Source organism: Drosophila sechellia, chromosome 3R (assembly GCF_004382195.2).
Source record: "Drosophila sechellia strain sech25 chromosome 3R, ASM438219v1, whole genome shotgun sequence".
In the NCBI taxonomy this organism is placed as follows: domain Eukaryota; kingdom Metazoa; phylum Arthropoda; class Insecta; order Diptera; family Drosophilidae; genus Drosophila; species Drosophila sechellia.
Window position 1 is genome coordinate 25,348,153 of NC_045952.1, and position 15,180 is coordinate 25,363,332.

The 15,180-nt window shown below is 43.6% G+C and overlaps 1 protein-coding gene across 1 annotated transcript in view; it reads left to right on the plus strand.

The window, feature by feature from the left end:
• The window catches only part of LOC6617087 (protein toll), a 43,142-nt gene extending 28,189 nt beyond the window's left edge, over window positions 1-14,953 (plus strand). The window contains exons 3-4 of the mRNA XM_002041378.2: window positions 10,263-11,500; window positions 11,622-14,953. Coding sequence (XP_002041414.2) covers window positions 10,281-11,500; window positions 11,622-13,692 — 3,291 coding nt within the window. The 5' untranslated portion in view covers window positions 10,263-10,280 and the 3' untranslated portion in view covers window positions 13,693-14,953. The remainder of the gene's footprint in view (window positions 1-10,262; window positions 11,501-11,621) is intronic.
• The last annotated feature ends 227 nt before the right edge of the window (window positions 14,954-15,180 follow it).

The following is a 15,180-nucleotide window of genomic DNA, read 5'->3' on the forward strand; positions in this document are numbered from 1 at the left end:
TGAAAGGCTTTACGCGGCAGCGGCCACTATTAATGTACTTTTATTCTTTTCATTCTGCGCTAGATGTGGCATCGTGAGAAGGTCCTTAAAATATAAACAAATGCTGTCACGCACGACATTTGTTTCTGTTTTTTCATAACACATAAGCTTGCATTAATGTAAATATCATATTATTTGTTTTTTAACGGAGCTCACGAGTTAATCTTTAAAGGATATATGCATAAAAAAAAGTTGTCAAAAAGAATCACCTTGCCCCAAGCAGTATGCAACACTCTAGCAATGCACATAAGTCATCTGAAATATATTGCAACAGCCATGTTTTTTGTACCACATGTACTACCGTAGCTCTTCGAGTTGGTAGACAAATTATGCGTTAAGAGTGCAACCCTGCGGCTTAAAGAGAGCCCAAGAATTTAATTAAATTTTGACAGAGTTAGCGGAGGGCATGAAAAAGCAGCTGAACTGCGTTAAAGTTGAGCACTGACAACCCAAAGCGGCAAGAGGCGAAACAAAAAATTGGTGAAAAATGTTTAAATTTCGCGCATGGTTTTCAATTGGACGCGCTGCTAGAAAACGCGAGCTTTAGAGCCCACTTAATTGGTTTTCGCTAGGCAACGGCTGCTGACCGCAAATTAAAATAAAAGCGTTGGCCAAAACCCACGAAGGCCAATGGCGTATTTGGCCCAGCCGAAGAATAAGCAAAGCGTCTATACAAAATTTAAATTGCATTTGCCAGTCCGGCCGTTTCGACCATTTTGCCCACCGAATGCGGCAGCGAACACGTTGTGAAAGGACAAACACAATGTGCACGGCTTATTTGACTTTATGCAAATTGATTGCATAAATAATTTATGATTAAGGATCGAGCAATAATTTGCCAATTTAAATGCACAATTAGTTTAATTGATGCGCTGTCACACGCCCACCAATGCCAAAATGCAAGCAAAAATAAATAAAAATGCAAAAAAAATCTACAAAAAATACACAAGCGTCAAATATGCAGCTGCAATCCGAGCGAAACAAACTCGTCGGCTCTGTATTTGACAAATAAATAATAAAATGTTTATTTCCATTTCGAAAATGTTGCCATGTTGACAGTCCGGCCAGTACATAATTATGCAAAATTCAGCGCCAGCGTAAATAAATAAATAAAATAAAGTTCCAAACAAGCGACTGCAATTAAAATTAAAAATTAACAAAATATTGTTGCCAGCATTATAATCGCACACACACACACAGGGACTCAATATTAACACCCGCACATGGATGGCATCGAGTTAAAGCTCATTAAATTTGCATTTGCATACGAGATGCATAGTTTCAACACCTCGCACGCCCGCCCTGTCCAAAAAATGCCAACGTCATCAGCCCTTCTTAGCCAGAAAATATATATATATATATATATTTTAACGAAAAACCAATTAATGCAGCCAAGCGGATGGGCTGCTCCTGCAACTGAAATATTTTCTATATGGCGCTAAATATGTAAATGTACAAATTTCATGTGAATTACCATCAAATTATTTTTTGGTTGGGCTCTCGCGTCATTCCCGCCAACAATTATGCAAAATATTTGTGTGCTTATGGCAGCTGCTGTTTCCAAATATTAAAGTATAATTAAGAGGTGATTACCAGACGGAACTCCTCGTAATTAATTGCTTTGAAATCATAGAGCTCCATTTCAGAGCTTACCCTTTATAGTCTTAAATTTTCGATTCCAGCGAAGTTTGAGGGAATACCACATAGCACCTTTATTCAACCACTATCTGTGCAGCTATCAGCACTTTTTACTCACTCATTTTTTCATGCACTTTCCACTGAGTCCTCGTGGAACGTTCATTAAGTTCGAGTGTTGGTCACAAACGTTGCGCATAAAGTGCACTTTACGAATTCGAGCATTTTTATGACAAGATTTCAGCTTTTCATTTTCATTTGAAACCAAAAGGCCACTCAACGCCACACCCCCGCCATCTATTAAGGCTGTAACGAAATTTTTATTTACTTTCTTTTATTTGTACTTTGATTTAATGGCCATAAAAATGCGGGGCGAAGGAGCCAAGTGAACGCGCGTGCATAAAAATCACAAGGCACGCAGTGAATTTTAATACAACGCTGCGTATACGTAATGATTTCACTTCGGTCGTCGCCATTTTGATTTTCCATTTCACCAACAACCGTTGTTGTTGTTGCTGTTGTTCTGGTTGTTGTTGTTGCTATAACTGGTGACTTTAAATCTCCCTTTTTTACCCCTGCAATTGAAACATGAAATTGCATTTATTGTGCGGCAACAATGCAAACAGGGAGCACTGAATACTGACAGAGTCCTGGAAAATAGCCTTATGACATCCAAAAAGTAGGCAGAGATTTTTGATTTATCACCACAACGCCACACACACACACACATACATACATGCATGCGTGTGGTGCATCGGCATATACATATATGAATACTTATGTACATAAATTGAAATGAAGTGCCAGGCACTTTTGTGACCGTTTCAGAGATTTTAATCTTTATTTATAGCCATTGCGGTCGGCATTGTCCTGCGAGCACATCCTGCATTTTCGCGGCTATTGGTAAATTTATGTTAAGCAGCAACGGCACTCTCAGTAATTTTTGTTGATAAATGTTAATGTCTCTATAAACGCGTGTGAAGCATATAAATATATCAACATAAATGTCCATTTTAAATGTTAATCAAGGCGACAGGCCAAAATCTATCAATATTTATACATATTTAATGCGCAGCCCCAGAGGCCAGAAGTCCCACAAAAAACATGCAAACTAACACAAAATATATTGTAACAATAAATAACCCAAATCAAAATGGGGACAAAAAGCGCCAAAATCGTACGGTTTTCGGCCGACAATGAAGGGCAATCAATACTTTTTTCTGGCCACTGCAAAACCAAGTCGGACATTCATCGGATGTGGTGACGGTTTGTCCGTCCGTCCGTCCGTCTATATGCAGTCGTTGCATAAAGCAATCAGTGCAAATATACACACAAAACTGTGCTCTTACAAATAAATATTGCATTGGGATTAAGCCCCGTCACAGATAACTCTATTCGCATGGTATGATTTCATTTCGTTTTTTTTTCAATTGTATCTGGAATTTGGAAGCGTCACGCGGAAATATGTTCTGTATTTGCACCTTTTTTCAAAGCGAAAAATGCACTAGAATTGTTAGCAGAAAACTATGCAAATTTGGATAAAATTTTAATATAACAGCAAAAGCAGCTACAAATAATTTAAAATTAATTAAAAATAAAACTGTCTTATTTAATAAATGAATTTAACTACTTGCAACTAAAATCCCTTCCACACATTTGAACATGTTTATTTACTGAAATATCTTAGAGATTCTTTCCAAGACAGAAGTGCTAAAGTTTTCCGACGCCGAGCTAAAAGCAATTGGCACCAACGAAACTTGCTAGCTAAAGTGTCTTAATTATCGCAGCTACAACATTAGGTGCTCCGACTGCTGGCCAAAAAAAGGATGACGGGGTGCCCCCTATTGAACTAAACCGAACAAACAACCCGACCAAACGAAGCAATAACCGGAGCTCAAATGGGCAACAAACAGCAGGGTCGTGTGCGATTATTTATAACAAGCACAAAATGTGCACAATTAGCGCTATATATGGCATCGGCCTATAAGTGGGCTACATTGGACCGCCATAATCATGGCAAGCATGCCATTTAGGGCTCCAGAACTTTAAACGTGACTCACATTACATTTCAGGAGGGGAGTTGGCGGCAAATTAAGCTGCATACAATAAAACAAAGCGAAAATTATGAGGGGCCAGCAGCCGCGGACAGGAACAGCAGCAAATAAATGGAGACGACTGGGCGAGTAAATAGAAATCAAGAAAGCATAAAAATGCTCAGGAACCCCAAAGACCGACAACGTTTGAATGCAGCGAAAAATTAAGTAGTTAGGCTAGGAGGAACTTGTCCGCTCAGTCTCCCCAAAGAAACGAGATGCTGCGCCTCCATCCTCATTGGTAATTGAAGTGTACACGTGCGTCCCCTGGCAATCGGACTTGGCCACATTGGGCGGATTGTCGGCTGGGTTGGATAGTTTGGATAGCTGGCTTAAAATAGGTTGGGCTGGCCAGCATTATGCTGTATTATTTACAATATGAGGGCCTGCCACTTAGATCCCCATACGTAGCCCCCATCGCATGGGCCCATAAAACGCTGTTTAAATGAACGCTGGCCAAGCGTGGAATGGACGACATTTTCATTTACGATGCCAGTGGCTCGAGGAGGTGAAGCCAAATTGAATGCGGACTGGGTGTCTATTATTTTATTTCTATTCCGACGTCAGCCGGCAGCCAGCAGGCAGTACGTACAGTAAAGCAACGATGAACGGAACCCATTCCACCCGACGTCGAGTTGTTTATTTATGTGATGGACTGTGCGTGTGTGGAAGTTGCAGATAAATTTACTTAGCCGCCCGAGGAGAACGCTCTAGTTGAGCAACTCCCAAGCTTAAGGAAATGACAAGTTGCAAGAGTGGAAGAGTGGACTTGGCCAGCGAGATTGATGGTGCTGGAATGATGAAGCGGGGCAGAGGCGAGAGATGTTCCAGCCATTGTCTTTCCACACGGAAAGAAACATTGTGATCTAGAAGCTTTAAAAAGCAATAAAATAATACTTTTAATTTTGGAATATTAATACATGTCTAAACCTATTCATCTATATTGCATAGAAAAAAGTTTGAGTATATGTGGTTTTTGCGTGCATGCTCCTTGAGCTTGTTTGCAGTGCGTCATCGCCTGGCGAGTGGAAATCAATTTACGTTAAATGTTTGCCCATCCACCGAATCTAAACACGGACAGCCACATCAACCTGGGCTGACAGGATGTGCGCTAAGTGAGCCAAGGAGCAAGTGGAGTGGTGGACGATGGGCGAGAGAGCAGTGGAGGCGTGCAGGAGTGGAGCAGTCAGCCGCAAAGTATCCATTTGAGTGACTTTGGGCTGGATGCGAGGCTGAGCCACAAAGTAAACAATCGACTACTGGCGCTTCTGCGTTTTCTGACACGGCAAACAACTGGCGGTGCAGCAAAAACATCATCATCATCATCACGGTCTTATCGTCATCGACCTGGCCAACAAGAATGGGGCCTATAAAACTTGAATGCGTCACGCATGCTTGCTGGTTCTTCTGTTGGCCCCAAAAGGTGCTCCTCCGCCTCCTGCCACTGCTCCACTGCCATTTCCATGGGCTCAACAAGTTTTTGCATTTGTCTCGGGCACGAGCGCATTATGCTTAAAACTTTGGGCAAAACTTGGGACGACAACATGATTAACAGACAAATGACATTACAAAGCCTTTCACTTGGCGACTTCTCCTCACTTCGCTGTGCCAAGAAAACAAAAAAAAAACGGGGCTAGGGTTGGGGGAAAAAACTGCAGCAGCAGCGCCTTACTGCCTTTCTATTTCGCAGACAATGAGCGGGCTTTCAACGAGATCTGAAGAGGCAGTGGCCCTTTGCGATGGGGGAGTCTCGGGTCTCGGGCTGGAATGCGCAAATCAGGTCTTAACCCCTTTTCTTTCATCTGCTTAGCTGTCTGTTGTAACTTGAACTTTCAGTGAGCTGTGCAGCTGGCAAGAGTAATGAGTGAGCCAAGTATCTTATAGATTTGGCATTGTCGCTGACTTTGAAGTTGGTTTTTTGTTCACTTCACTTGGGTCTCGCCTCCGCGCCAAAGTTGAGCTCTGCTCTGCTGATGCATTTACTAATAGAAATTTTAAATTTAAATGCCAGCATTTCGTACACTCATCCCGCACTTTGGCGGTTTGCACTTAACGCAAAGGCGTTACAGCATAAGCAGCTTCAAGATATTTTCAATTCACTGCGGCTCCAGCACTTTCGCTTCGAGTCCGCACTTCTTTCGCCTCTGGAATTTTGATGCGCTTTGGCTGAAGTTCTACAGAGGAGTAGGAAAGTGTAGGCAATAAATAATAAAAGGGGACTTAATGTATTCATTCGAAGGATGTCTTAACCTTGCGAACCTTGCTATGTTTGTGCATAATTAGCTCAGGAGCAGGAGCAGCAGCAGCATCTTGGGAGCAATTCCAAGAAGATGTTCTACATTTATCACTGGCTTTCACTAGGCATAAAGCAGTATGTATTAATTGCAACTGGATATTTATGAAAGGTTTCTCAGAATGCCAGACTTGACATCTAACATTGTAAATTATATTGTAACATTTGTCGAGACACTTGGCTGTGTCTCAGTCTTGTGCATTCTTAATGCTCTTATTGAACCAGAATAGCAGATATGTATGAATTTAGTTGGGAGATAGTTCTTTTGTGGCCTTAATAGTTTTGCACACTTATATGCGTTTTTGTTTTTCGAATAATATTCTTCTGTTATGCACTTAGTGAACTACAATCTTTCATTCAATTGTATTGGAAAGCACTGCCACATTGCCAATCGAACAGTTTCCTATTTTGTGATATTAAGACCCGCTTAGAGACTCTTCACATGCCGCCCCCAAAAACATCTTGAGATGTGAATACACAGATGTTTACTTAAAGCTCCCGTTTGGCAATACATTGGCCCAGCTGGCTGGCTATATAAACATGTCTAGGCTGCCTGTTCACCAAAGTGTTGGAGGCGATGCCTGTAAAACCAGAAACATGGGGCCAAAAGACTTGCAAAAGTTTTTGGGGGAATTGAAATCCTTTGGCAAACAACCGAGCAGCCGCACACACATATATGTACGTGTATGTTCGTACACACACACACATTCGTATTGAAAATGGGGGAAAATGAAACATTGCCAGTGCAGTGGGATACAAAAACCGCACTTGGCCAGACTTTCGGTTTCCTAGCAGCTAGGGGCTAGGGGCTAGGCGCTGGGAAATGGGAAATGGAAAATGGTCGAAGGACACCCGTTCTAAAACTCCCTCCTCGAATGTACTTCACATGCGTGTACGAACTTTTCTGAAGCATTTGTAAGTTTTTAATAAGAAATTGTTAAACAACTTGTTCTGCTTTTTTTGTTTTTGCCTGCCTTACACTGCTTACTGCTCCTTAGGAGCTTTGGAGTGGCTGCTGCTGCCGCTTGGCAGAAATTGTAGTAATTAGTCATGTTGATTGATGAACGGGCGTAATCTGCGTGTGTGTGTGTGTTAGTGTTTCACTCGTATTTCCTCTTGATATTGCAAAAATTAATTTAAAGGGCGAACAATATGTCAACGCCATTTAAACACTTTGGCATTTGCCGTAATCCCGACAGTCGAGCATTAAGAAAACTTAACCATTAAATGCCTGGCTGGGTGGCTTTTTTGAGCAGGATGATGCCTCCTCCGAAAGCCAATTTTCCAAGAGCAACCTGCGGGCGGTACGACTATTAAACATCGGTCTTGGGCATACCCACACACTCACATACCGAAGTAGGGTTTCCTCTTGGGAAGGCTTACATTGTGTACTCCTTGGGTGAGCAATAAAAATCCGAGGTGGAAGCGAGAAGCTTCCTTGGAGCTCCAAAACTCAAATTCTACCCACACAACCTCATTGTGCCATGCCTGCGGTTGTAATTTAGTGTGCCTAATGAATTTAGTACCGTTACATACCGGAAGTGAGCATGTGAGTGCAAAAATGCGCACTCAACTGGAATGTCTGTGAATCTTCATGGGGTCTCTGTATGTGTGTGTGTATGGGTTACTACGTGCTGGTATTGAGGTTTCCCCAGTATCCTGTGTGATGTGCTCCGTGTGTGAAAATGTGTGAAAAATCTGCGCTCTGGCAAAACTTCGTTAACCTTTATTAACGACACGAAGCGTCTAATTAAACAAGACAAAATTTTAAATCGAGCGTAACGCTTGCGCAGGTATGTGTGTTCATAATTTCCCAACATGTGTGTGTGTGTGTGAAATGAGCAATTATTTTTAATTGCCTGGCGGGATTAAATTGGGTGCCAGAGCAGGATTCAATTAATTGGCAGGTCTCCAAAAAGTTTACCAAGCAAAGGCCACACTTCTAGCCTGATTGCCCAAAGTAAATGTTGTTGCTTCACATTGAGGAGAGGGAGCAGGAACAGGAGTAGATGGTTCCGCTCCAGGCGAGATGTCAACAAAACGGGGCACAATCCGCCCCAGATTAGATTGCATAAACAAAACGCGCTCGGGATATCAATGCGGATTGAAGGAGGTGTCTGGTTCCAGGTCTCAGGTCGTTTCTGGATATTTACACGGCCAGCGTGGCATAAAAGCGAAAAGTAATTTTCCTAAGTGAATATAAATGTTTAAAATCTTGGCAAGAAAAGCAACACAATAGCCAGTTTGCTCGGCAAACTGACTGCCTGGCAAACTGACTTGGCCAGGAAGAAATTTAAAAGGCAAAACACTGTGGGCGAATGTAGTTTAGATCCACTCATTGGGTGAAAAGTGCTTAAAGTTTAATGCCAAATTGAAGTTAGCCAGGACGAGGAAACCTTTGCCGTTGCAAAAACAAGGTGTCGAGTTCCGAACTCCTGTGGCCCAGCAAAGCGTGTCTATTTTGCCATCTAATAGCTTAAGGGGAATATGGTCGATATCTGCCATCTGATGGCTGGCAAACACTTGACCGACACAATGCCTTCAATTTGCAATAACTATTAGCATTAGCATTTAGCCATATTTCGATAGCCAAACACTTTTCAAAACAAATAACCTGTCTATCTACCTATCTAACTAACTATCTGCTGTCCCATCAAAGTATTTTATCGGTAAGCTGCATAAATTTAAAATGGCCAACAGTTGCTGATTTTTCGGTTGTCCAGAAATTGATCAAATTTTGCGATTTAACGAAGCACAACTAAGATTGTGGGGGAAGTAAAAATCAATATAATCTGCACAGCCGGGGGCCAACCCTTGGAAAATGTCCTAATTAATGAGGAAAAGTCACCAATTTGAAAATCAAATTACAGCGCGCATAATTAAATTGCCTTATCAAAATTTCATTCAAAAGCGTCTGTGGGGGAGGCACAAAATACGAGACTTTTTTTATATCAGCTTTCTTAGGCTAATGGGACAGTTGACAGTGAATGCAGTATGGCCTAAAGTTGCCGATTTTACGAGCGACAGCTAGAAGGCCAAAAACTTTTAATTGAATTCCTTTCAAATTGTACGTAATGGGCACAATTAAATTGTCACCATCAGATTGAGAGGACGTCAAGGAGGAGGAGCTGTGAGCTGAGCTGAGCTGAGCTGCTGGCTCAAGTTCTCGTAGAGCTTTGGCAAAAATCTCGTATTATGCAGCACTCGAGCGCATGACAAATTCATTAAATGCACAAAGACCGTAAAGTGCTCCACTGTCCGCATGGAGCAACAGGACGAAAGGATGTAGGTCGACGGGCGAAGAAATGAGGAGAGCGTTTTACAAAATTTTATACACTCCCTGACCGTAATTACACCACACAGAGGTAGAGAGCAGCCGGGATTACAGGGTATGCCGTATGGCGGATGGCGTATGGCATACCCGGCAGATGGGGAACAGTAGTTGGGCGTGGTTTCGAGGTGAGCCAACCATGAAATGCAACATGGCAGAGGAAGCGAACTCCGAGAAGCGAAAAGGATGTGTGTGTGCTCGTTCGTGCCATATTTATACACGACTGTTGTGCTGCCACTAGGTGTCGTCCGGTGCTTTGTGTGTGTGTACGTCCATATTTTTTTTTTTTTGCCCAGGAGTCATCCGGATTTTGCGACCCACAAACGTTGGCATTTAAATTAAATTCATTTTTCGGCCTTTGCCGCTCTCTCACACACGGCGTATGCGTGCTGCTAATGAAATATTTTGAACGGGCTGTCAAAAATTCTGACTGGCGCTTAATTAACCGTTCCTGATTAAGCCGCCGAATTCAAAGGACTTTACGCACCGACGTGCAATGAGCACATTTGCCAAATTTACTCCATTCGGCGCAATGGCAAATGTTTGTATTCAGTTTTATTTCACTTTCATATAATTACGTAAATGTTAATGCCGCCTCCGAGTCGCTGCCTTTTCATTACATTTCGAGCATTTGCCGTTCTGTCTGTCACTATGAGAATGATAAATGCGCAAAAGTTTTCTTCTAGTTAATTACTGAGTGTGCACTAAAGGAAAAATCACCTTGAGTACGTTATTTCGTAGAATAATTAGCCCATAATTAATCACAAGTGGATAGTAAATATGAATGGAATGATATTTTCTATGACAGCACATTCTTTCGAATTGACTGCCACACATTTCTAATCATTCCTTTTAATTTCTCCATTTCCAGTGAACCCATTTGGACAACATGAGTCGACTAAAGGCCGCTTCCGAGCTGGCATTGATTGTGATGATCCTGCAGCTGCTACAGTGGCCAGGATCTGGGGCATCCTTCGGTCGGGATGCGTGCAGTGAGATGAGCATCGACGGGCTGTGTCAGTGTGCACCCATTATGTCGGAATACGAAATCATCTGCCCAGCGAACGCCGAGAATCCCACATTTAGGCTAACCATCCAGCCCAATGACTACGTGCAGATCATGTGCAATCTGACGGATACCTCGGACTACAAGCAGCTGCCGAAGAAGTTGCGGATCGGTGAGGTAGACAGGGTTCAGATGCGACGGTGTATGCTGCCCGGTTACACGCCGATAGCCAGTATCCTGGACTATCTGGGCATAGTGTCGCCCACGACGCTGATCTTCGAGAGCGACAACCTGGGCATGAACATAACGCGGCAGCACTTGGACCGTTTGCACGGTCTAAAGCGATTCCGGTTCACCACCCGCCGTATGACACACATTCCTGCCAACCTACTGACGGATATGCGTAATCTGAGTCATCTGGAACTGAGGGCAAATATCGAGGAAATGCCATCGCATTTGTTCGACGATCTGGAGAACCTGGAATCCATTGAATTCGGTAGCAATAAGCTGAGGCAAATGCCGCGTGGCATTTTCGGCAAGATGCCCAAGCTGAAGCAGCTCAATTTGTGGAGCAATCAACTGCACAACCTCACCAAACACGACTTCGAAGGTGCCACCTCGGTGATGGGCATAGATATTCACGATAATGGCATTGAACAATTGCCGCACGACGTCTTCGCCCATCTCACGAATGTCACGGATATCAATCTGAGCGCCAATCTCTTCCGTTCCCTGCCGCAGGGCCTATTCGACCACAACAAACACCTGAACGAGGTGCGCCTGATGAACAATCGAGTGCCCCTGGCCACGCTGCCTTCGCGACTGTTTGCCAATCAGCCGGAACTGAAAATCCTGCGGCTGAGAGCTGATCTGCAATCGTTGCCGAGTGATCTCTTCGAGCATTCCACACAGATCACCAACATCTCGCTGGGAGACAACCTGCTGAGCACTCTGCCCGCCACCTTGCTGGAACATCAGGTGAACCTGCTGAGCTTGGACTTGAGCAACAACCGGCTGACGCATCTGCCAGATTCACTCTTTGCACATACCACCAATCTGACGGATCTGCGGCTGGAGGATAACCTGCTCACCGGCATTAGCGGGTAAATACATTTAATAGTTTACTATTTAGTTTCAGGCAATCGCCAACATTCCTAAAATCATTCTTTCAGAGAAAAAAGATATTTTCTTAAACTAATGACCTTCATTGATTTTTAATTACAGCGATATATTCAGCAACCTGGGCAACCTAGAGACCCTCGTCATGAGCAGAAATCGACTGCGTACTATCGATTCCAGAGCCTTTATAAGCACATATGGACTGCGACACCTGCATTTGGATCACAACGACATCGACTTGCAGCAGCCATTGCTGGACATCATGCTCCAGACCCAGATCAACTCCCCGTTTGGTTACATGCACGGCCTTTTGACCCTTAATCTGCGCAACAACTCAATCATATTCGTCTACAACGACTGGAAGAACACAATGCTCCAGTTGAGGGAGCTGGACTTGAGTTACAACAACATTAGCTCGCTGGGCTACGAGGATCTGGCGTTCCTGTCGCAGAATAGATTGCACGTGAACATGACGCACAATAAGATACGTAGGATAGCGCTGACCAAGGATGTGCACTTGGGCGAGGACTACACGAATCTGGTGCATGTGGATCTTAACGATAATCCCCTGGTCTGCGACTGTACGATCCTCTGGTTTATCCAGCTGGTGAGGGGCGTCCATAAGCCACAGTATTCCAGGCAGTTTAAATTACGCACAGACCGATTGGTTTGCAGCCAGCCAAATGCCTTGGAGGGTACTCCAGTGCGTCAGGTGGAACCGCAGACGCTCATCTGTCCGCTGGACTTCTCCGATGATCCACGGGAAAGGAAGTGTCCGCGCGGCTGCAACTGCCATGTGCGTACCTACGACAATGCACTGGTCATCAACTGCCATAGTGGCAATCTGACACATGTTCCTCGCTTGCCCAATCTTCATCAGAATATGCGATTGATGGAACTCCACTTGGAGAACAACACACTGCTCAGGCTTCCTTCGGCCAATACACCGGGCTATGAGAGTGTAACTAGTCTGCATCTGGCTGGCAACAATCTAACCAGCATCGATGTGGATCAACTGCCTATCAATCTCACCCATTTGGACGTAAGTTGGAACCACCTGCAGATGCTGAACGCCACCGTGCTGGGTTTCCTTAATCGGACCATGAAGTGGCGCTCGGTGAAGCTCTCCGGGAATCCGTGGATGTGTGATTGTACCGCCAAGCCGCTACTCCTCTTCACCCAAGACAATTTCGAAAGGATTGGAGATCGCAATGAAATGATGTGCGTAGACGCTGAGGTGCCCACACGAATGGTGGAACTGTCTACCAACGATATTTGTCCGGCGGAAAAGGGCGTTTTCATAGCCCTGGCCGTGGTGATTGCCTTAACTGGTCTTTTGGCCGGTTTTACGGCGGCACTGTACTACAAATTCCAGACGGAGATCAAGATTTGGCTGTATGCTCACAATCGGCTCCTGTGGCTTATCACGGAGGAGGATGTGGACAAGGACAAGAAGTTCGATGCTTTCATCTCGTACTCGCACAAGGACCAGAGCTTCATTGAGGACTACTTGGTGCCGCAACTGGAGCACGGTCCTCAGAAGTTTCAGCTCTGTGTGCACGAACGCGACTGGCTGGTGGGCGGACACATTCCCGAGAATATTATGCGCTCCGTGGCGGATTCGAGACGAACGATTATTGTGCTCAGCCAGAACTTTATCAAATCGGAGTGGGCACGCCTTGAATTCAGGGCTGCGCACAGATCGGCACTGAACGAAGGACGCTCGCGTATTATTGTGATCATCTACTCGGACATCGGAGATGTGGAGAAGCTGGACGAAGAGCTGAAGGCTTACTTGAAGATGAACACCTACCTGAAGTGGGGCGACCCGTGGTTCTGGGATAAGCTGCGATATGCCCTGCCCCATCGCAGACCCGTCGGCAATATCGGTAATGGAGCGCTAATAAAGACAGCGCTGAAGGGTTCCACGGACGACAAGTTGGAGTTGATCAAACCGTCGCCGGTGACGCCGCCGTTGACCACGCCGCCGGCGGAGGCTACGAAGAATCCGCTGGTAGCGCAGCTAAATGGCGTCACCCCGCATCAGGCCATAATGATTGCCAACGGCAAGAACGGTCTGACGAATCTGTACACACCCAATGGCAAGTCGCACGGTAATGGCCACATCAACGGCGCCTTCATCATCAACACGAATGCCAAACAGAGCGACGTATAGGACTGGGAGAAGGCGGAGCTGTTCCAGTTCGATCCCGACGATGAGCTATTGTTCCGTTAAAGAGAGGCCTCCAAGAAGAACACTGCCACTAACGAGGCGGCGGTGAAAGGACCCAGCTGAATGTAAAAAGTCTAGAGAATATTATCGATTTCCTCGTGTTTGGTCAAGTTACAGTCGCCCCCTTATAGGTTTAAATCTCTTGCGCTGGTAGAGAAGCTCCAGGAAAACTAAGTGAAAATTTCAAATTTCTATATTTCATGTGGCCTTTGTTGACGAAAAATGAAACAAAAATGTTTAGTTTGAGGAAAGATGGAAACACACAAGCTAGTTTTAACCACATCACTCTGTTTTAAGTGTTATATGTAAGCTTAGCATAGACTCTGTGCAGACTTTTGTAGACATAAAAATCTCATTTATTTAGTAATTATTTGTACATTAGGATTATTGCAAGCTGCCGCATACAAAACTGAGAATAGCTCAATGCTAAAATACCTTTTGAAATGACCACTTTTATTTATGTTTTACCTTTGAACAGAATCTCAAACGAAATGGGAATCTGAATTTTGAACAAATCGAGCTTTATTTCGAACTAACTACTGATTATTTGTTAGAACGCAGCCTACAACTAGGTGGAACCACTTGCAATACACATACGACGTATCCAAATAGTAGTGTAGACTCTGTAATTGTGTGAACAAACGCAACAAAAGCAGCCGAAATTAAATACAAATTGCCTTCTTTGTATGTATGTATGTACGTATGGTAGATATATAGACCCCAAGGATTCATAATCGATTGCATTACATACACAACCCGTCTCTGTACATAAGCTGGATAATGATTTCTGTACTTTTCCAAAACTAGTATGTGTATCGCACGCAAATCCAGATCCTTACACACAACTATCACTAGTATCAACTGTAATCTCACGCCCATTTAAATGACGCAATATAAATAAGTACATACCGCGCGAAGACATAATTCAGTGGACACACATTATCATGTCATCTACCAAACAATTAGGCTAGCTCTTCATCCATACTAAAACCAGAATGAATATCGTCTACGATACGTAAATGTAATTAAGCTAAACTATGTGTATATCGTCTAAGCTATAGATTGTCTCTGATATGTAATACCTAAGGTACCTACAGATTTATGCAGACACACTCATCTACTCTGTATGCGTATGAGTATATTAAATCTAATTGTATATGAAAAACACATACAACGCAAATAAAATATATTTTAAAAGTTTAAACCGTTGAGATATGTACATTTTTTATCCCAACCAAGGCAACAGAAGGGTAAGATATTCGTATATATTGTTTTAGATTTTATTATGTATACACTTAAAATTGTACACTCAGCCGTGGCTCGCCTTATTGAACTAAAAACAACACAACTCATAAATGTTAGTACAGATTGCCTTTCAATTGGTTTGTTTAGCTCACAATCAGTTCCAGTTTTCAGTAATGTCTTCTTTGG